The sequence below is a fragment of the Drosophila melanogaster genome, chromosome 3R (genome assembly GCF_000001215.4).
Source record: "Drosophila melanogaster chromosome 3R".
NCBI lineage: Eukaryota > Metazoa > Arthropoda > Insecta > Diptera > Drosophilidae > Drosophila > Drosophila melanogaster.
This window is the reverse complement of record NT_033777.3, coordinates 27,224,603-27,245,296: the sequence shown is the minus strand read 5'-3', so window position 1 is coordinate 27,245,296 and position 20,694 is coordinate 27,224,603. Positions and strand designations below refer to the sequence as shown.

Sequence of the window (20,694 nt, the reverse complement as noted above, 5' to 3'; positions counted from 1 at the left end):
ACCATGTTGCTCTTGCCATGCCATGCTGTCTCGCTCACGCCGAGAACATCATTATAGAGTCGAATTGCGAGAGCTGCGCAGCGTAGGAGCTACAAACTACGTTTTTCGTGTGTTTCCCTCTTGAAGATAATTAAAATTTAATTATTTGACTTATTATTAAGTTTTGTGCCCACGCTGTTGGCGTCGTAGTGTTGTTGTTTCGCCCGTTGTTGCATGGAGCAAAGCGAAAAACGTAACAATAGAACGCAATCAACGCAAGAAAATCGGATGTGGATGCGATGTGAGTGTGTGTATCTCTGAAATGGGAAAAGTGTGTGCGTGTGTGTATTCGAGAAAAGTAACCTCTCACCCCCCGCGAACTTACATATATGTACATTGGCTCCAATGCTGCTATCCCGCAGCCGCCGTCGCCGTCGACGTCGGCGGAGCATCTTCATCCGCATCTGAGCCCAACTCCCTTCTACACTTGAGTTACCGCTTCACTTCGATTCCAAACGTCGCCGCATCCACTTCTCATCTTCTGCTGCTGCCGCAGCTGCTGCATGCATATCGCAACTTGTTTCGCTCGCACAATTAATATTTGTTTACCGTTTACCGTTCGATTTGCATTGCATGCGTGTGTGTTTGTGCGGGAGCGGCTGAGCTGCGTCGGTGTGTGTGAGCCGGCTTAATGATAATTGAAAGCTAGAAAATAGACAAAGTACACCGACTAGTAAATACCCTTTAGTGCCAGAAAATGGGTTGTTAGCCAATGGGATTACGGTACAAACAACACGGAAGCGACAATAACCCATTTTAAAATCATTGGATGCCAAATTTAAAACAGTTCCTATAACATTTTGTTTCCTGTGATAAGAATTGTTAAAAATACTTGCGTTTTAAAAGTTTAAGCTGAAATTAATTAGTGAATATAAATAGAACTTCAAATTGTGCATAATTATATCGTATAGTAATTAATACCCATGACAACTAGGGAATGAGTCCTTCTAGGAGCTTAAAAATACATAAATATTTCTATGAATCCAAACTCTGCTGCAATATAATAGAATTTTATGTGTATTACAACATTATACCCTTTAATTGCCGCGAGAACTAAGTTAACTATGAAATGCAATCATTCGTAACCCTTTTTGTGGGAAGGTATTAGGCTACAAAAGATTAATTACCATTTCAATTCAATTAAATAGTCATCAAATAGGTGGCTGACCATATGTTCGGTTGTTTATTTACGTGTGGTGTGCACTTTTTAAGAAATCCCTGAAACTCATAGGGATTGCAATATTAATACGTCTAACAATACAAATAGTAAACAACGACACCTGCACGTTAACTAATCATTTGATTTATTTCAGGAGCGAATCCGTGTACAGTATGCCAGCCCACTAGATAAACCGCTTCATGTCCTCCATCAGCTGGCAGACGAAGATTGTCGGGCAATCCCATTTGTCGGCAGTAAGACCCATGTGAAATGCCTGTAAGTTGTCTTTGGAATCAGTAGCTTTATCATCAATATAATCGTATACCTATTCGCAGTATGAAAAATTCAACAAAAAGCGCCGACAATGGGAGGATAGTGGTGTTCTAGAGCTGATCAAACTATGGAAAGTCTGCGCCTATGAGCTGCGCACCATTAAACGCAATGGCCATCTGTATGTGGCAATGGCCAAGCAGCTAACCTCGCTGGGCGTCCCTGTTACCGCACTCGAGGTTCACTTTAAAGTCAACAATCTAACGCAGCGCTACCGGCAGGAGCAGAAGACCTTTGAGACCACAGGCATCATCAGCACCTGGAAGTTCTACAGTCAAGTGGATGATGTGTTTAAGAGTCTGGCCGCACACACCGGTTACAAGTTGGTTGAGATATGATAGATACTTCCCATATAGCAATCCCAAACTAACAAAATATCTTATTATTTTCCAGAGACAAACGCATGACAAGTGCGTCCAATACGAGCAGCTTACCATCCACATCCGAGTCACCAGTTTGGAAGAATCCAATGTCTCAGCAAGAGTTTAATAGTAACAACACGGAGGGGTTCTATAAGTAAGCACTAGCATTGGAACACCTTCCTCACAACATGTTTAAATAACAATTGGGATTTGCAGGACCGAGTACGGGATGCATCGGCACTTTATGGACCACTCCCAGCCACCACCCAATGCCGGCAGCGTGGACAACTTCATGGCCTCATCGGCGGCCGTGGCGGCGGTGGCTGCCGCTGCCTCAGCCCGCCTGGCGGATAACAACATGGATCAGCAAATGAACACGGCTGCCGGTGGAAGCGGTGGCAGTGGTGGTGGTGGGGGCAACACCAATGGAGGCGTGGCCAACTACCAGAAGATCAAGAAGTCGCACGAGGACTACGACAAGTTCGTGGACATTGTGAAGAACATCGTGGACACGCACAAGAGCACTCCCGATAAGGTGGACACGTTCGGCGACTTCATCAAATCGTACATGAAGCGCTGGCCGGAGCGGCTGCAGGACGAGGCCATCAACCACATCACCAACTATGTGATCGTGAAGAACATGGAGCACAGCATGGTCAGCAGCCACAATCCCGAGGGGGTGAACAACCGACAATAACAATACAAGCAGGAGCCCAACAACTGAACGAGTTGTTGGACGACGCAGCTCCAGGAACCAGGCACAGAAGCCGAACGAAGTGAGACGTTAGGCGAGGATTACTTAAGGTGGCGCGCAGTTACTTAACCGCATCTGAGTTGCGGCCAAGTTCATTGGACACACACACGGCATACAGTATTTTTTGTATAGTTAAAATATACATTGGAGTTTTAGTTCTCGACGATCGCGCCCTCGATACAGAGTTGACTTCCGTAAAGAGGGGGCTGGATCGATCAATCGTGCATAGAGATCCTAGGGAGTACATTACATTTAGACACCATTTCCTACTGTTAGCTGTAAACTATTATGCATAAATTAATAAATGCTTTAACGATTATTTATGATTGGTAGTAAGAATGCACTATTGACACGTAGTCTTAGGAAAATTGTACACTTTACAATTTAAATAGATATTCAAATTACTTCTTGCTTCTCTTGCAGATCTTGAGTTTACCTAGTGTCCGTCTGCCTCCGCTAGGTTTTCCTTCGTGTAATCCAAAACACGACGCTTCATACGACAGATGTATTGGCTATGCATGAGGTACATTTTGAGGAATCCCTTGATCGCTATGAAAGTCAATCCCCCAAGAAGAGTTTGTTGCAATCTATCGTCGACAGAGCTGTAAAGAACTCTACCCACGTACATGGATATGGTGGGCAAGAGGATGGCTCCACAGACCACCCGCGATGCTGAATATTCGGTCATTGGCGCAGAAGGGTATGGTTCGGTCTGGTGGTCATATTTCCGTCCTAGGCACATCATTGAAAGACTTCGCAGCAATGAATAACATATTCTAATGAAGCGCAACAGGGCATCTTCCCAGGGAATTAAGCGTCCAAGTATCAGAACTACCGAGATTAATGGGAATCCGACCAGAACAACCAACAGGTCTCCCGATTGAATTATTTGATGAACGTGACCTTCCTGACCAGTGATCTGCAAATATGTTTTTGCTCCGAATGAAACCGCTGACCAATAGGCAAAGACCACCGTGAAGACATTGGCCAGGCAATTATATAAGTTTGTTAGGATAAGATCGTTGGTCAGCTCCAAAGCCCTATCGAAAATCCAGAGATTCGGGTATGCAATGGTGTACTCCGTTTGGCATTGTGGACAGGAAACGGCTTGCAGATTGTTGTTTATTCGGGTCTTCTCGTCGATCCAGAGGGAAATGCAGCTCTGGTGCACCCACTTATTGGTTCCTCGGCAGAGACATGGATTCACCCAAGCCTGGCGACCTGCCTCCTTATCGGTCTCAAAACAGATCCAGCAACAGCGCTCCAGTTCCGTCGAATCTCCTCCAGCTGAAGCTTGTGGCGCAGCAACGTTGCTAGCCATTATTGATCTTGTTGTATATAAAACTTGAGTCTGAGAAAACTCCAGGGCATATGTTTACAAATAATACAATACCTACTTTGGCCCAAAATAACTAATGCTAGTTGTTTGTTGTTGAATGTATTTTGTGAAAAGTTATGACAAAGTAGTGTGTTCATTATATTAACTAATAATATTGTACTGATCTATTTCCCACTATCCTTTCCTTATCATCATCACAAAGTGGTCAGGTTAGATGCGTTGGACTTGACACGCCACACTGTTGAACATGTTGGCCGCCTTTCCCGGCACCGAAGGCGCCACCAGGAATCGGGCGAAAGTTCCACCCTTCTTGTCCGCGACACGGCCGGGATTGATCACCAGGCAGTCGTTGACCAAGCGGATGAAATGCCGCTGATCGCTGGGCAAGATGAGCACATTTGGTAGCTGTTTGAGCTGTGCATATTTCAACGCCAGCTGGGAATCGTAGGCCATGTCTTCGTCCGCCGGCGGATACAAAGGATAGAAGGAGCCCTGGTGGAACAAGTGGTTGATGGCCCTGTGCATCCGCTCGCCGGCATTCACAGCAAACTCGTGACTCAACAGGTGGTCCACCACGTCGGTTGAGGTAACGCCCAGCGTAAAGCCATCCAAGTCCACCAGAGATGGATCGGGCAGCATGTATAGATTTGGATAGGTTCTGCGCAGAGCGGGCGGCGGCGTTGGATATACGGAAAGAGCCATGGCATCCTTCTGACTGGTCACCACCAGCACTGCTGTGTGACTACCAATCGACTCCATTATTCCCCCAATCATCTTCTCGAAGAATGTATCGAAGGTCTCGGCCAGTTCGCCGACCATCTTGTGATCGGCATCCAGGAATGGTCCCGTGAGCACCAGCACGTCAGGTCTGTGATCCTTGAGGTACTTGAGCAGGTCGTGCAGCGGTTCGTAGAAGAGATCCGTACTGTCCGTAAAGGGTCCGGAGGCCACCACAAACTGAAGCTCCCTGTCTATTTGCAGTGGCGTTGCTGGCGTCAGTTTGCGCTCTGTGTGTATCTCCTCTACCATGAAGGTTTTGCCCCTGGGTATGAACCCTTTGGCGAGCACCACTTGACCTGGGAATATGCTGGCAGACTTGACCCTGGAGAAGTTGAGCGTGAGCGTTGGGTCCATTTCATCTTCTACATCGTCATCTAAAACGGCCATAAATGCGGAGTGGGCGTCCAGTGGGCCATCGTCCTCGGAATGAATCATTCCCACCGCGTGGAGTCCACCTGCGGACTGCAATACCTGCCTATCCTGCGGATACCAAATGCACTCGGCTGCGCCTGCTTGTCCAAGTTTCTTGTCCACTAGTGCCGGACCGGTTTGGTTGAAGCGGACGCGCAGGTTGTGACATCGGTCGGTCAGCAGGTCGTTCATGTAGCCCAAATTTGCGATGGTCAGCGGGGCGTCGTTGTGCAGCAGTTTTTGAGTCACCGGAACCGTGTGCTCCATTTGTGACTGCCAGCTGGAGCCAGCCAGGAGTTTGGGATGTCCGAAGGTGTCAACTATATCGCCCGGCTTGCCGGCCACTGAGTTGGATGGTGTTTCTAAACCTGCTTTCCTCTTTGCCGATTGGGGTGTATAGCTGGCGGGGCTAAAGAGTGCGGCGCCCTTGAGATTGGCGGTCCGATCCGACTGCTTCTTGGCCTTGGGCGTGTGCAGAGCGGAGGAGTCCACTGCCGATTCGCTGACATAGTCATCCAGCATGGGATCGTCCTCCATGACGCCATAGGTGGCCAGTGAGCTCGTATCCTGTACAGAGGGCGAACCATATGATTTCGCCTTCTGGCCAGTTGCCTTGTATCCCGCCTTGTCCTTCCGCAGCTGCAACACCTTGCGCTCAAAGTCGCCCAGATTCTCGATCGCAGGATCCTCGCCTTGGAGGTGCGACAAACTGAAGGCCATCCACTGCTCCACGAACTCGGTGGCGTCGTGGATGTTGTAGGTAATGGCCAGCTCCGCACACCTGCCCAGAACTGCGTCCGCTGGCTCCACGCCCATCTCGTCGAACTGCTGCTTCAATTCCTCCTCCATTCGTTGTCCTTTCGTTGGGCGTTTAATTTTCGTAAATAAACCTAGCAATTTATTTTGGCGGTAAAAGTGGGCACAGTGTTGCCACCCTATGATGCTTTTAACACCTGCTTGAGTTTTCTTATCGATAAGCATAGTCAGTTCAATAACATAACAGCTCCCATCGAGCTGCGATAACCGTGATCTGTAACCAGTGATTGTTATCGCCCATCCCCAATCGCAGTGCAACAGCTGTTTTAATTTTGTATTGACAAACTTTTTTGTTTACCCGCGTTCAAGCGCAAAACAAGCGAAATTAGCGGCTGTAATCGCGTCATTTTGATTCATGTGACTCCGCACAGTGTCCTGATAATCGCCGCGAAGCAAGTGATTCGCCATGAGCACGGACGATCTGCTGGTGCGCCGCGAAAGGAGTGAAGACTCCCAATCCTCGAGTGTCTCCATTCCGGTTACGCCCACCACCGGAGGTGCCGCGCCTGCGCCCAGCGCCCCCACGTCATCGCTGGACCGCCTGCGGAACACCTTCCGGCGCACGGAGAGCATCTCCTCGCAGATCTTCAGCCACATATCCACACAGTTCTCGAATGCGGCCGCAGCAGCCGCCTCTTCCGAGGTAATCGATGGCACCACCACGTACCCGTATCCCGACGAGCCCGCACCACCTGTTGTACCTGTTGCGCCGGACACGGTGGCGAGCGCCAGTGCTTCATCCCCGTCGCCATCGAAACTGAAAGCAAAGCGACTGAAACGCGGTGAGTCCGAATTATTATTCATTCGATGATAAGCAGCAATGGAAACCAAATTTCCATTGTGCGCTAATAATAATATGTTAAGTAATAATGTTGCATATATAAAATATATTATATATAATATATATAAATATATACACATATATATTTAATATAACAATTTAGGTACTCAAAACTATTCTAAAATGTATTTATTAATTAGTATTAGCAATTTCGTGGGCTGTGCGAAACTGTCGTTGAAATATTTCGGTACTTGTATAAATAATATGATTAAAAATAACTTAAAAGTGCATTGGGAAAGTGTCAAAGGTGATTTGCGCACCACACACAGCGTGACCATCGAGAACACCCCCAACGAAAGCTCGCGAGGAGCTTGCGAGCTTGGCGCACTGGACAAATCAATAGGATAAAGAACTTTTTGCCAGTCTTACTCAACGCGTACACAACAGGATAACGGTGCAAAATCAAAGCGGCGAGAACTTTCGGTTATTTTGTTAATTTCAGAAGTAAAACCCTCTGGAAAAGAGGTTTACAAAAGGAAAAAACCCCTCTAAGGTAATGAAAAAACAGTTGAGGGAAAGCGGCAGCAAAGGAAACTCGGAACTTATTGAACAGCTAATATCGATATATGTATATATCTGTATTTTTATGGACGCCCACGCACACACACACACTACTCAGGCGTACTTTGAAGCAGCAGCGAAATGCGTGGACTTGTCGAGGATACAAAAAGGACCAAGTTGTCGTCGGCGAACAACAACAACCTCAGCAGCACCAGCGGCAGCGGTCGCATCAAGTCGAGCAGCCTTGCAACAGGATCAAGTGCCAGCGGCAGCAGCTCGAAGCCCTTGAGAAGTGCAGTGAAAACGCCAACATCGGGCAGCGCGACGTCATTGTCGTCAGGAACAATGGCTGCCAAGAAGGCGCCTCAAACGGGGCAACAACAAGTAGGCAAGTCTGCAAAGTCCGCCACGGCAGCAACTCCAACTGGCACAACAGCAACAGCAATTGGAGCAACGGCAACAACAAGGGCGCAAGCAGCAGCGGCGAAGAGCCAAAAGGGTCAGAATCCACCCTCACAACAAGTGCAGCCGAAACAGCAGCCGCCACAACCGCAACAGACACAGCAGCAACCCCTGGTGTTGCAGCAACAACAGGCGAGCAACAGCAGCAATACGATTGCCTTGCCAAAGGCATCGCATGCCAACACCAGCGAGGAGCTAGCCGGCGGTGTCCAGGACACCATTTACCTGTGCAATTTCCGGGTATCCGTCGATGGCGAGTGGCTGTGCCTCAAGGAGCTGCAGGACATTGATGTGGCCGGCGGAACGGGCAACCAGGCAGCTCAGACCAGTGAGAAACTGGCAGGCGGCAGTAGTTCCCAAACGGGCGGCTTCGGGTCCAACTACAATGTGGGCTCCAGCTCCAGCAAGCGCAACAGCAAACGCTTCTCCGGACTGTCCACCGGCAGTGGAAGTGGCGGCAACGCCGGTGGAGGAGGCGGCTTGGACATCACCGACAATGGTATTATGGCAATTGAAAACCTTATCGGCCGCCGGCTGTGCGACATGGTCAATAGTGGCTCCTCGGCACTCGGCCAGTCCCAGTCGCACTCCCAGTCGCAGCACCAGAGTGTTGGCCTCTTCGCCGAGTGGTCGCATCTCTGTAGGTCGCTTCTTGTTGCCTCTGTTGCCAAGCACGCTCCTACTTTGTAGTTTCTCTTCATTTCTCGTTAGATTGCAAGGGCCATACAAATCCGAAGAACTCGAAGAGTCAAGTCATCATATTCTATAGGCTTCAGACTTTTCTACGTTATTAGTTTTCTTAAAATATTGTTTTTTATTAACATTTTTATCTTTCTTCGTAAGATATTGGCATTTGTTTATTGTGTAGACATTAGCTTTTATAGAAGACGACAGATTCTTATCAAGCACGAAAGTCTTTAAAATGTGTGAATGGCTAGATCTATGTTCTCGATTTTATTGGCCCTTGTAATCTTCCATCTTGTTGCATGCCTCTTTGCATTGTTGCACATTTAGTTGCTTGCTCTTAGTTAAAAGTTAAGTGATTTACCTAGGAAATACCCTAAGGATTAGGATTTCAATTAGGCAGTTAAAACTCCCATTTTAAAACTTCATTTTCCTTTCAATGGAGAAATGGAAAAGTTAAAAATCATAGGGTTTATTAACTTATCAAAAAATATACACTTAAGAAATAGGAAGGTTAAAAAACGAAAAAGGGTTAAAAAATTGCCAACTAGTTATCGTCAAAAGTCGTTTCCCAGCTGGGAGAGTCCTTTAAATACTGAAAAACCGTCAAGATCATTATTTTGGCATATAACATTTTGCACATCCCACTCACCTCTGCACCGCCCTTCTGTCGACCGGCAGGGACATCTGGTTTCTCCTGCGACTTCTTCCTGTGCAGAAGAGGATCATCGGATGTATCCTTGTACATTTCCGGTGTTGCTTTTAAGATGGCAGCATCAGAGGATTAAGTGAATGAATCGATTAGGCTTAAGAAATGACCAGTCATGCACTTACCTATCCTCACTTGTTTGGACAATCGCCTTTCTGGTGATGGCTGCTTTTTGTCTTCTGAGGATTTGGTCTGCTGGTGACTCTGAGTTCAGGATATCAAAAGCACGCGAAGCACTGATAACTTACCTCTTTCTTACGACCCGTCTCAAAGTCCTTATGCTTCTTCCGCCTGTCTTCTTCGCGGGCATGCCTATGTCGATGTCTATCCTCTCTGCTGTCCACTTCGCTGTCCGACGAGGGAATGACGGATAGGGTCGACTTTAGAGCGGGCTTACAAACGTCCCTGTAGGGAACTCGGCTAGGAGACGAATCATCGGAAAGAAGTTTGAGGGATGTGACCTGCTTTCCCACCGCATCTCGGCTCTTGTCCGGTGCGTAGTAGTCCCCTCCTTTCGCTCGGGAGAACTTCAGTGGCATGCACTTCCTGTTGAACTGACATCCCAGCGACGAAGATGAGGTGAAGGAATCTAGCTCGGGATTATTCGCATATCCTATAAACTCGAGCAGTTAGATTTAGTTGATTTAGTTGCCACAAACTTATTTGACTTACGATTGCTCGGCACCGATCTTTGTGAGGTGGAGCGACCAGAACCGGAGTAGTAGTACCGCCGAGTAGCATCACTTTCGTCCTTTTCATCTTTTTTTTCTTTTTCCTTCTCTGGTTCTTTGGCTTTCAGCGGCTCCTTTTCTTTTCTTGGCCTCTCTTTCGGCGGAGGAGCCTCTGCATCCGTTGGGGCAACCCTCTTCTTCCTGCCCCTTCGCATGCAACAGCAAATGATGAGCAGAATGAGGAGCAGAAGCAGGGTCAGAAAGGCGGCAATGCACCAGATCAGTGTCTCATCGTTGTCGCACTCGCGGCACTCTTCCACTTCCTCCGGCCGACTCTGAACCTTATCCAATCCGGTAAGCCATTCGTCCTGGTGCATTGGCTCCGGCCCCGACTCCTCGACTGGCCCTGAAGCCTCCTGCCAGTGAATAGCGGAGCGACTCATCTTGCGGGAGTCCTCTTTGGGACAGGATGGTGATCCCTGCCCGTCATTCTTATTGGTTGGCGCCCGGGCCTCCTCCTCCGCATTCTTCGCTTCTTTCGACAGCCTCTCCTGAATCTGCAGAATACCGCCCAGACCCGGGTAGAATACATCATCGCCATAGTGCATTTCCAGATTTTCCTTTATCCAGGCGAGCAACTGGCGATTGTAATTAGCCTGGCTAATGCCCTGAAACCGATGACAGTTGGTTAGGGTTTGGAAGAACTTCACCACGACAAATTCCGATTTGGGAGAACGCAGATTGTAGATGCGTCGCTTTCGAAAGGGCAAGTATATGTTGCCCATATAGCCATTCTCATCGAGCGTCTCCAGTCGAGGCAGGCTCACAATCATGCTCCCTTGATCCGGCTCTTGGGAAATGCATGTTTGATCCAGTTGAGCACAGCTGGAGGCATCCTCCTGGGAATAGCAGCTCTTGGGCAGCTTGACGGGTTCGATCTTTCGTACCTTGAACTGCGACAATATATCCTTGTCCGGAGCTCGCCACCCATTTCCGTTCGTATTGAGCGTCGTTTTGCACTGCTGATAAATGTTCACCAAGCGCTCCACGGTGTTCAGCTTGATGCGTCCGGCATAGAAGGATAACTGGGCCATGGGCACCAGATAGTAGCGCAGATAGCCACCCAGGGCATCGTAGAATGCTCTCTGCATGATGAGCCGCGTATCATCGTCTGACATTCGCTTCACGATCTGGTTAACAGTATTAAAGTACCGGAGAAGCATGTAGACAAGGCTGTCGGTGAGAAGGGATTGTGGAAAGGATTTCGGCACCAGCAGCTCGAAGTCTTTGCGTGCAGATATGATAGCAATGTCCTCCGTGGAAAAGCAATTCTTGCGGTAGTTGCCAAACAGATTGGTGCCCAGGAATGAGTCCGATTCTGTGGTACTCCTTGTCGCCTTTTGCAGCTCGTTGGGCAGATCCTTAAACCATTCATGCTCTTGGTATCTGCGCGGCGGGGAATAGGGAGGATTGGTCACCTGTTCATCGACCGTCTCGATCAGGCCATTGCGGTAATCCCGCAGCTCCGAGCTGAGCATGGATTGCAGGGTCAGTTCGTTTTGGAAATCGTTTGTGGGCACCTCCAAAGTAGCCAGGTCGATGCTGTATATGGGACAACCCCCGGGTGCCAGAAAGAAAAGCAGCCAGGAGAGCACATGAAGTTTCATTACTCAGTTAATCAGTTGTCAGTTGTTTTGAAGCAAATTTCTGCGCCGGCCGAGTCTTTAATCTGGGAACCACCGTTCCTCCATTTGCAGCCCGGGACACGGCGGAAATTGAGCGCAGTAATCTGGTGAATATCTGCAAGCTGGTGGTCAAGGAGCTGTTGGAGCAGTCGCTGCGTTATGGTCGCATGCTGGACTCGGATCACCTGCCGTTGCAGCATTTCTTCATCGTCATCGAGCATGTCCTGGGGCATGGATTGCGCCCGAAGAAGGGTCTGCTGGGACCGAGGAAGGAATTGTGGGATCTGCTGCAGAGCGTCGAGCATTACTGCCCGGAGGCGCAGGACATTACGGCGAGTGTAAGGGATCTGCCCACCGTTCGTACCCACATTGGCCGCGCTCGAGCCTGGCTGAGGATCGCTTTGATGCAAAAGAAGCTATCGGATTACCTGCAGGCACTCATCGAGCACCGGGAGGATTCACTCTTCGACTACTATGAGCCACATGCTCTGATGATGAGCGATGAGGTTAGGCTGCGCGCAATCTTCTCAAGGAATCCCTTTAACCCATCCATCTCTTCCTGCTTCAGATCGTTGTGATAATGGGCATTTTGGTGGGCTTAAACGTGATCGATTGCAATCTGTGCGTCAAGGAGGAGGATCTGGACTCACAGCAGGGCGTCATCGACTTCTCGTTGTACCTGCGTTCAAGCTCGAGAAACGCCGATGCGGCTCCAGAAGACAGTGCTCCGCCTGCTCTGCTGGATGCCACTGGGCAGGGCAACATGATTGCGGTGCTGGACCAGAAGAACTACATTGAGGAGCTCAACAGGCATCTAAAGTGGGTTTCGGCTGTTGTTATGAAGTGCCTCCCCAGCTAAGTTATTCCTCATTTTTCAGCGCCACTGTGGGCAATCTGCAGGCCAAAGTAGAGTCCTTAACGACCACAAATGCCCTGATGAAAGAGGATTTGGCAATCGCTCGGAATAGCTTGTTGGCCTTGCAGGCCGAGAACCAGGCCATGCGACAGTCCACGTCGGCAGGGGACAACAATTCAACTGGTTCGGGTGGTTCATCCGACAAGGACAAGGAGAAGGCGTCCGAAGAGCTGGTTGAGGAGCGTCGCAAGAACAGCGAGCTGGAGAAGGAGCTCAAATTGCAGGTGTCCCTCAAGGCGGAATCGGACATGGCCATGAAACTGCTGGAGAAGGATATTCACGAAAAGCAGGACACGATAGTCTCACTGCGCCGCCAGCTGGACGATATCAAGCAGATCAACCTGGAGATGTACCGAAAGCTGCAGGTGAGTAGTCATCATCAGGGTGGGTCTATTTTGGTTGGAGTCTGGGTAATCTGCATTTGATTTCCTGGGCGGACAAACAAAATGACTCATTCTCATTACACTCATTACACTGCTCACAACTCATCTATCCACATTCATTCGCTCATCTGGTTCGTAGCTCTGGTATCATTTCACTTTGTGTTTTAAGCTTTGGTTTATAGTTTAGTCATTTGCTCCAAGTAAATCGGTTTAAGCCTTCAAGTCAAAAAGTAATCCCGTCTAAAATTTAACCAGGAATGTGAAGATGAACTCACACAGAAGGGCGAGATGGTCTCGCGCCTGCAAACGAAAGCCTCACAAATTGGTAACATTTTACAATCGCTAGAAAAGAAATACGAATCGAAGCTCATCGACCAGCAACACCATGGACCAGGATCGGGATCGGGCACTGGAGCAGGAACTGGAGCTGGGAACGGAGCCATTGGCGGAGACCGATCGCCGAACACGCGGCGACAGCAGAATCTGGAAAAGTTCGAGGCGCTCACCAAGAAGCACAAACAGGACGCTGGCCCGCCCATGAAGCGTATGCATCTCAAGATGGACGCCTTTCCGCCCTTCGATCCCAGCAAGTATCGCAAGTCACCGCGCCAGCCGGATGCGCCCAACACGGAGGAACTGCAGCAGAGCAAGGATGCCAAGACGCCCACGTCCGCCAAGTCCCTGAACGATGAGCTAGCCGAGGCGGCGGCTGCGGTGACCCAGCACTTTGGGGTGGATGCATCCCAAAGCGATTATGTCCTGTGCCGCGAGCAGGCCGCCGATGGAGAAACTTAAGCTAAGCTAAGGCTAAATAAGAATACTTAAGATACTTAATTTATAAGGCCAGTTTCGGTTTTCACAGAATGAGTTCTACATAAATGTATTAACTTGTTCGTTTTTTTTTTTAATTGAAATCTAATCTGAAACTAGTTTAATATATTTACTCAATGTATTTAGTGCCTGACTGCATTTAAACCTAAGCATAAATTCATTTGTTCAACTATTATTTGGCTTTCTAAAGAGATCCTCTTTGAAATAATGATCTATGTAATGTCTGATCCAAAGATCAGTCCACTAAAGTTAGCATGTGAAAATCGGAACGGCCTGCATTGCTCTCAACATTCCAAGGACCTGGATCGCCACTCAAAGTCCGGATCCAGGTGCCGAAGGGAAATCAAACTGCTTAACAAGACTCTCAATTCGGGAGACCACAACTAAATGAACACCATAGACAGTGTGTACCATATATAGGATGCCTTTACTCCGTAGACCAGATCCTTTTAGAGGAAAGTATACCAGATACCAGAATTGTTTTGAATAACTTATGTATGCAACCTGTTAGCTAAATTATCTACCCAGAGTCCCCGTAAACAAAGATTATATATGTACGATTATATTGTAACCATACGTCGTTGTATATATGTATAGTGTGATTAAGAGGCTTCAGATGTTTATTATACATATGTATGTACGTATGGGATACCCACGCAATCGCTTATATTGTAATTATACACTCAGTCTAGTCAAATACAAATAATAATATTATTGTAATTATATACTATGAATAAATATCGAGACTATATGAATCTACAAATCCATGCAATGTACTATACGCGTTGGAACTTCTGCATATATTCTAATCCACGTACTCCTCCAAATCGAACCCAGAGAAATAAAACTTATCCGAACCTCAAGTCTTTCATTTTCCACCATACTAACATCGAGATTAAAGTTAACGACGACAGATTACAACAACGTTGGTACATCCGATTATTTTCTTCGTTGGCAGGACTGTAAGGCGTCGTTAACGCACAAAACGGAGCTGATGACCAAGTTGGAGGTCCAAAAGGAGGACATGGCCAGCACCATCGATCAGCTGGAGAAGAAGTAAGATGGCGGGGAAGGTACTGATCCGGAGCTAATTTTGTTAGCTTCTGGATCATGAAGTTACTTTCCGAATATACGCAAGATAAAGAAATCCTCATAAACCCCTGTTTTTCCCCTCCGCAGGTGGAGTCATGATAAGAGCAACCTGGGGGAGATTCTCAAGACCACGTCGCAAACACTGACCACCCAGGTGACCGCCAGTGAGGAGCGGGCTGCCCGGGCGGAGGCCGAGTCGAGGATCGAACGCGAGTGGCGGATATCGCTGCAGGAGAAGGAGCTGAAGCTAAAGGAGAAGATAGCCAATCTGCAGGGCTGCCTCAAGGAACTGTCGGAGGAGAAGGAGAGGAATGGCAAGCTGAAGGCTGATCTGGACAAGGTGCGAACGCAATGGTCGGAGGCACAAACGACACTGGAGGAGCTCGGCATCCAGCTGAGCGTGAGCAAACTAAAGGTGTCGGAGATGCAGGATCAGGAGCGTCGCCAGCGCCAGCTGCTCTCCGGCTCCGCCCAATCGCTGCAAGCCATGCCCGAGGCGGTGGGTAGTCCGGGGATCTGGGCACCGGACTCCATTGCCACCCACTGCACCGCCTGCGAGCGGGAGTTCAATCTTACGCGACGGAAGCACCACTGCCGCAGCTGCGGCGAGATTTTCTGCAAGGCCTGTTCGGAGCACACGCTGCCCCTCCTCAATGCCCAGGGTCAGCCGGGGAAACCAGTGCGTGTGTGTGACAATTGCTATGCCGCCAAATGATGATGTGCTCTGCATGCTGGACATGGGTGACTGGTTCGACTAGGAGTTGTGGGGGCGGGCGAGATTGAATATTTATAAGCAAACATCCTGTTCCATTTAATGGTAATATTGTGCTCGTATCGTATGTAATAATAATGAGATAATTGAAATATTCCTAAATTTTATTGATGTCAACCGCCCCTTCAAGAATCGCAACCTTTGACCACTTGACCTAATGATTAATACCCTTTTTGGGGATATATGTATATTATAGTACATTTATGCAGTTGTGTAAACAAATTATTAAAATTGTGTTACAAAACTTATTAAACTAAACAAACAAACGTTGGAAAATCATTCATAACTATTTAAAAACCATCGAAATGCTTTTCAAAAACACAAAACATGTTAAGACTACTGGGCAGTTTGGGTCGCTCCTGCTGCTCGTCAGCCAAATCGGGCTTCAAGATCCAGCCAAGTTGTATTTCAAAGATTTGGTTTGGTCCGATGCCCAAGGATTCGAATTGGATTAAGCCAGGTCGACTTCACTACATCGAAAACGATGTGGAGAAACAGGTGGACATTATCAAAACCATAGATGGTGTGGTCGTGATTCTGTACAACAAAGCGAGGGAAAAACTAATCTTCGTGCGTCAATTTAGGGGAGCAGTTTACCAGGGAATACATTCGGCTGGATCACCAGACATGTCCAAGGGAGAAGCTGATCTGGAGCAGTTTCCTCCCGAAGTAGGAGTCACTTTGGAACTTTGCGGTGGCGCCGTGGACAAGGACAAAAGCCTGGCGGAGATCGCCAAGGAGGAAGTCCTCGAAGAGTGCGGTTACGAGGTGCCCACCGAATCCCTGCAGCATGTCTACGACTATAGGTCGGGTATTGGTACCTCAAGTAGTGCCATGTCTCTGTTCTACTGCGAGGTGTGTGATGCTCAGAAGGTCTCGGCGGGCGGTGGCATTGGAGAAGAGCGAATCCAGGTGCTAGAAATGTCCTTGGAGGAGTCGAGGCAGCTGGTCCAAACTGGGGCGACCACCAATGGTGGACCATCCTGTTTGCTGGGTCTGCTTTGGTTCTTTCAGCACAAGGCACCCAAGGTTTTAGCTTAGCATAGTAGGGTTAAACACTTTAAATATACTAATTAGCTAATATATTAATTAATTTATTTTGCTTGTTGTAACGAACTTTTCAAATTCGAATAGTATTACCATCTGCTGCCTGGCATTAAACGTCAAAAAAAAGCTCTCCCGAGATAAAAGCTGCCATCTGATTGTGGCTACCCACCGCCGGCTGGAGCTTTCGCAGTCAGCTGATTGCCACTGCCGTGTTTTCGTGCACCAAGTCCACTTTTTCAGCATGGAGAACGTTTCCAAGATTTGGCTGGGTCCCCTGCCCCAGGATTCGCCGTACGTAAAGCCCTTCCGGCTGTACTACGTCCAGAATGGCGTGGAGAAGAACTGGGACCTGCTGAAGGTCCACGATAGTGTGGCTATTATCTTGTACAACACTTCTCGCCAGAAACTGGTCCTGGTCCGCCAGTTCCGACCCGCCGTCTACCACGGCATCATCTCCAGCGCCAAGGGCACCTTCGATGAGGTGGACCTCAAGGAGTTCCCGCCCGCCATCGGTGTCACCTTGGAACTGTGCGCCGGCATCGTGGACAAAAACAAAAGCTGGGTGGAAATCGCTCGGGAGGAAGTGGTCGAGGAGTGTGGCTACGATGTGCCCGTGGAACGCATTGAGGAAGTCATGGTCTACAGGTAAATGGGTGTGCATATATTGTTATATAAATAGAATAGAATATACAATTTTAAATATCTTAATTGATTTTTCAAAATCCATCCTTCACAACTTGCTTGATGCATAACCAACTCAATCCTTTGCAGATCTGGAGTTGGTTCATCGGGTGCCAAGCAGACCATGTACTACTGCGAGGTGACCGATGCGGACAAGGCCACAGGTGGTGGCGGCGTCGACGACGAGATCATCGAGGTGGTGGAGCTGTCCCTGGAGGAGGCCAAGCGGATGATCCAACAGGGAGCCGTCAACAACAGCCCGCCCAGCTGCCTGATGGGCCTGATGTGGTTCTTCGCCAACAGGGCACCCGGTGCGAAGGCCTAGAGGCGAACGCTGTTGCTGTTGATTCACCCAGATAAGCGGCGGCCGTGATAAGATGATAAGATGATAAGATGCGTCCGCATCCGCAGCGTTGCCTTATACACATCTTTTAGTCAACACCAACCATTTCGAATGCTTTCCAACCGAGCGCATTGTGAGTGCGCCTAGCGCACACGATATAATACTGAAATTCCCGTGCCTGTCGAGGCTTACCTTATGATATGTATACCGTGTAATATGTAATAAACCCTGGCCAGCTGTCCGCTCATGAATTCGGTCAAGACGTCTCTCCCACTTCCATCTCAGCTGCGAGTTCCACTCCCACCGCGGCTGCCAAGTGCATAAATCGCCTATAAATCAAAATGCCGCAAGACGCTGCTGCCGCAGAAGCTCCAAACGGGTTCCGCTTTTCTCCGATCTAAACCTATCCGATCCGATGCGATGCGATGGGATGGGACCTGGTACTGTGGAGGACCCATACCCATACCCATACCCATCTCATCCCATCCGCAGCGAAGCGAAGCTGTGTGCCGTTTTTGGGCCCCTGTCGGGCAGCGTGTTGCTGGGATCAGGTTACTTATTTATACACGGCCAGGGACTTTAGCTTCCATGAACGCTCCTGGTACTCCTGATCACAGAGAAAGAAATATCGCGCCGCTAGGAAATCATCCTTATATCTATCTATACATTCATTCGTTCATTCATTCAATTTATTAGCTTAAAATGATATTATTTTGTCTTTTTGTCTTATTGCTTGATATTATAGTTTGTAAAATCCATTGTAAAGGCAGGAAATATGAATCATCACTTTCCAAGATGATATATTTCTATATATATACTTTCTAGTTGTTACTGATATATACAATACTTTTGTATTTTCATTTATCACGCAATTATTTACCGTGCACCAGCATCTATCCATCCTCCAGCCTCGGATCCATCCTCCATTTCCATCCATCCCGGTTCAGCGGTCATGGCGAGTGGCGGCGTGGAAATTTATTTACCCCAGAGCCATGATTTGGCAATATTTCAACATTGTAATAGAATTTCTTTTGGCCTATTCAGACTTGACTTCCTTTTCGGCGGATCTCCCCTGCTCCAACGCAATGGTCCCTGTACCATATACCCCTGCTCCAGCTCCAGCTTCAGCTCCGACTCCATCTCCCAAATCCCCTCCTGCATCCTTCGCATGTACGTGCATTCGATTTGCCGCTGATAATCAAGGCCGGTTCTTTGTTGTTGTCTGCTGTTCGCTTGCGTGTTAACCTCATGTAAATTATGGACTCGAGGCGGAGGAGCCGTCGGCAGCGGAGTCAACAAAAATGCGAGTGTTGAAATTATATTTAATTTGCATATGTTGGCGGACGACCGGGCTGTCCAGGAGTCCCCTTAGGGGAATCGAGGATGCAAATGAGTTGAGGGAGTTCCACGTGGATCAGGTGTAATGTCGACAACAGGAATTTGTCACGAAAGCAGTCGCTCTCAAACTGTTGCCACAGTGGCTCTACAAAGGTTGAGGTTTGTGAAGGACTGAACTGGTTATGGAAAATGAAATGAAGAAGAATTATGAATTATGGGTCTAACATATTTCGCTTCTTTAATTCAATGTATAATTTATATTTTTTTATGAAAACCAAATTTAGACTGTGTTGTTCATTTCAGTTCCCTTGAAACCTCCAATGAATGAAAGCGCGTCTCCTTTGCACTAATTTAATGGCCGTTGCGTATTCCAGAGCGATTTCTTTTGATTTGTCTGGCGACAGTTTCGCCGGCAGCAGGCCATTACGGCTGCAGCTATCGCCGCTGCGTTTGCAGCAGATGCTGCTTCAGTTGCAGTTACAGTTGCAGTTGCTTCCTCATCGTACTGAAACCCATCTGTCGCCTGTCACCTGCTGCCGTTTGAAGTGGTCGCTGTTGCTCCCCAAGGTGCAAATCGAAGTCATCACACAAACTGATTGCCTTTACACTCAGAAAAATATCAGTATAAATATAAATTAGTATATGCTTGAAATGTATGCAGACAAATCAGAAAAATGTATAAGAAAGAGAACCCACTTTAAATTATTTAAACACAATAATGTATAAATTTAAATGCTATCTCGTTTCAAATAATTCGTAGTTATTTTCCGTGTGACTTTACCTTTTGGCTTTGCTCAGTTGCGCAAGTCCGAAGTACAGAATTGCAATTATTTCATAATCACGTCCCAATTTATGTGCTGCCGGAGCAGCCGGAGCGGCGATAGCCCAGAGATTGCCATTTCGAATCAAAGCGTCTTTCTATTCCTGCGCACCCAACTGACCTCCAGTGGCTGGGGGGCTATAGCTTTGCAGCTCTGGCCCCTGAGAATCCAATCCCAATCGTAAAATGGCGTCCGCACATGGTCGGGGCATGGTCGGATCTGGGGGGGCGGTGGGGAGACCGCTCAGTTCTGGGATGGGATGGGAAGACGGAAGATCAAGAAATCGCGATCATGGCTCGGTTTCCAGTGCGCATGCGAAAATTAAGTGCAGCCAGCAACAATCATAACAACAACAGCAAAATTACCTGTAAAACAGTTATGGTTTTTGTTGTTTCTGCTGCCGCTGCTGCTGTGGAGCAATAATGAAATTTTTTATCGGATTTGATTATAAGTTGCCCAGCTACAGCCCGGCCACCCCGCCGTCGTAATCTGCCAATAAGAAGAAAAGTAAGCGAGGTAGGTACACTGGGAATAATAGTTCGAAAACAACCACTTTATATTCTATAGAAAAGTTTCTAGTACTAAGGTATCACATGATGTCTCATAATCATGTTCCTTTTTGGTTTATTCTCTTCAAGGCAAGTGAGTAGCATTTTCTTTCAGTGTTCCGTACTGGTAGCTGCCTAGCAGGGAATGGAATTGGGTTGGCCATTGGCGGGGATTCGGAGGAAACTATGTAGCCGCCGCTCATTGATTCCGCCTACCGTCCATTGGCCGTTGTCCGTCGTGATGCACTTTAATGAAATGAAATCTTATACTATCATGAGGCACATGAACTGTAAAGCCGAAGCTGTAGCTGAATCTGCAGCCAAAACCAAAACCAAAGACTCCGAACTGCAGTCCGCGGCCGCAGCTTTGCCCACTCAA

General features: G+C 48.0%; 7 protein-coding genes across 16 annotated transcripts; 4 read left to right on the top strand and 3 right to left on the bottom strand.

The window, feature by feature from the left end:
• The first annotated feature begins 47 nt into the window (after positions 1-47).
• On the top strand, positions 48-2,962 carry CG18766 (uncharacterized protein). 3 transcript variants are annotated; one of them, NM_170328.2, is made up of 5 exons: positions 48-107; positions 1,353-1,474; positions 1,534-1,850; positions 1,922-2,044; positions 2,107-2,962. In NM_170328.2, exons 2-5 carry the CDS (start codon positions 1,469-1,471, stop codon positions 2,585-2,587), a joined length of 927 nt encoding a protein of 308 aa, NP_733207.1. In that variant the 5' UTR covers positions 48-107; positions 1,353-1,468; the 3' UTR covers positions 2,588-2,962. The 3 variants fall into 3 exon arrangements, with proteins under 3 accessions (NP_733207.1, NP_652657.1, NP_001263007.1); NM_144400.3 differs by having other exon boundaries at positions 48-280; NM_001276078.1 differs by lacking the exon at positions 48-107 and adding an exon at positions 479-651.
• A 4-nt stretch (positions 2,963-2,966) lies between these two features.
• Positions 2,967-4,030, bottom strand: CG17991 (uncharacterized protein). Its single transcript, NM_143290.2, has one exon. The coding sequence runs from the start codon at positions 3,963-3,965 to the stop codon at positions 3,081-3,083; it is 885 nt and encodes a 294-aa protein (NP_651547.1). The 5' UTR covers positions 3,966-4,030; the 3' UTR covers positions 2,967-3,080.
• Positions 4,031-4,068: 38 nt separating this feature from the next.
• On the bottom strand, positions 4,069-6,134 carry PolA2 (DNA polymerase alpha subunit 2). Its single transcript, NM_170327.4, has one exon. The coding sequence runs from the start codon at positions 6,021-6,023 to the stop codon at positions 4,194-4,196; it is 1,830 nt and encodes a 609-aa protein (NP_733206.3). The 5' UTR covers positions 6,024-6,134; the 3' UTR covers positions 4,069-4,193.
• Positions 6,135-6,211: 77 nt separating this feature from the next.
• Positions 6,212-15,792, top strand: CG31064 (uncharacterized protein). 6 transcript variants are annotated; one of them, NM_001300631.1, is made up of 7 exons: positions 7,183-7,324; positions 7,451-8,293; positions 11,616-12,049; positions 12,112-12,362; positions 12,422-12,824; positions 14,632-14,729; positions 14,853-15,792. In NM_001300631.1, exons 2-7 carry the CDS (start codon positions 7,474-7,476, stop codon positions 15,478-15,480), a joined length of 2,634 nt encoding a protein of 877 aa, NP_001287560.1. In that variant the 5' UTR covers positions 7,183-7,324; positions 7,451-7,473; the 3' UTR covers positions 15,481-15,792. The 6 variants fall into 6 exon arrangements, with proteins under 6 accessions (NP_733203.1, NP_733204.1, NP_001287560.1 ...); NM_170324.3 differs by lacking the exons at positions 7,183-7,324; positions 7,451-8,293 and adding an exon at positions 6,212-6,772; NM_001316619.1 differs by lacking the exons at positions 14,632-14,729; positions 14,853-15,792 and adding an exon at positions 13,189-14,528.
• Positions 8,937-11,599, bottom strand: CG31068 (uncharacterized protein). Of its 2 annotated transcripts, none has more exons than NM_170326.4 (5): positions 9,860-11,599; positions 9,436-9,800; positions 9,313-9,382; positions 9,131-9,237; positions 8,937-9,073 (listed from the first exon to the last, which is right to left on the bottom strand). In NM_170326.4, exons 1-5 carry the CDS (start codon positions 11,523-11,525, stop codon positions 9,026-9,028), a joined length of 2,256 nt encoding a protein of 751 aa, NP_733205.3. In that variant the 5' UTR covers positions 11,526-11,599; the 3' UTR covers positions 8,937-9,025. The 2 variants fall into 2 exon arrangements, with proteins under 2 accessions (NP_733205.3, NP_001189302.1); NM_001202373.2 differs by having other exon boundaries at positions 9,313-9,379.
• Positions 15,793-15,828: 36 nt separating the features above from the next.
• Positions 15,829-16,624, top strand: CG42814 (uncharacterized protein). Its single transcript, NM_001202372.2, has one exon. The coding sequence runs from the start codon at positions 15,865-15,867 to the stop codon at positions 16,576-16,578; it is 714 nt and encodes a 237-aa protein (NP_001189301.1). The 5' UTR covers positions 15,829-15,864; the 3' UTR covers positions 16,579-16,624.
• A 111-nt stretch (positions 16,625-16,735) lies between these two features.
• CG42813 (uncharacterized protein) lies at positions 16,736-18,227 on the top strand. Of its 2 annotated transcripts, none has more exons than NM_001316618.1 (2): positions 16,736-17,229; positions 17,356-18,227. In NM_001316618.1, the coding sequence occupies exons 1-2, from the start codon at positions 16,826-16,828 to the stop codon at positions 17,588-17,590; spliced, it is 639 nt and encodes a 212-aa protein (NP_001303547.1). In that variant the 5' UTR covers positions 16,736-16,825; the 3' UTR covers positions 17,591-18,227. The 2 variants fall into 2 exon arrangements, with proteins under 2 accessions (NP_001303547.1, NP_733202.2); NM_170323.2 differs by having other exon boundaries at positions 16,775-17,229; positions 17,356-17,857.
• The last annotated feature ends 2,467 nt before the right edge of the window (positions 18,228-20,694 follow it).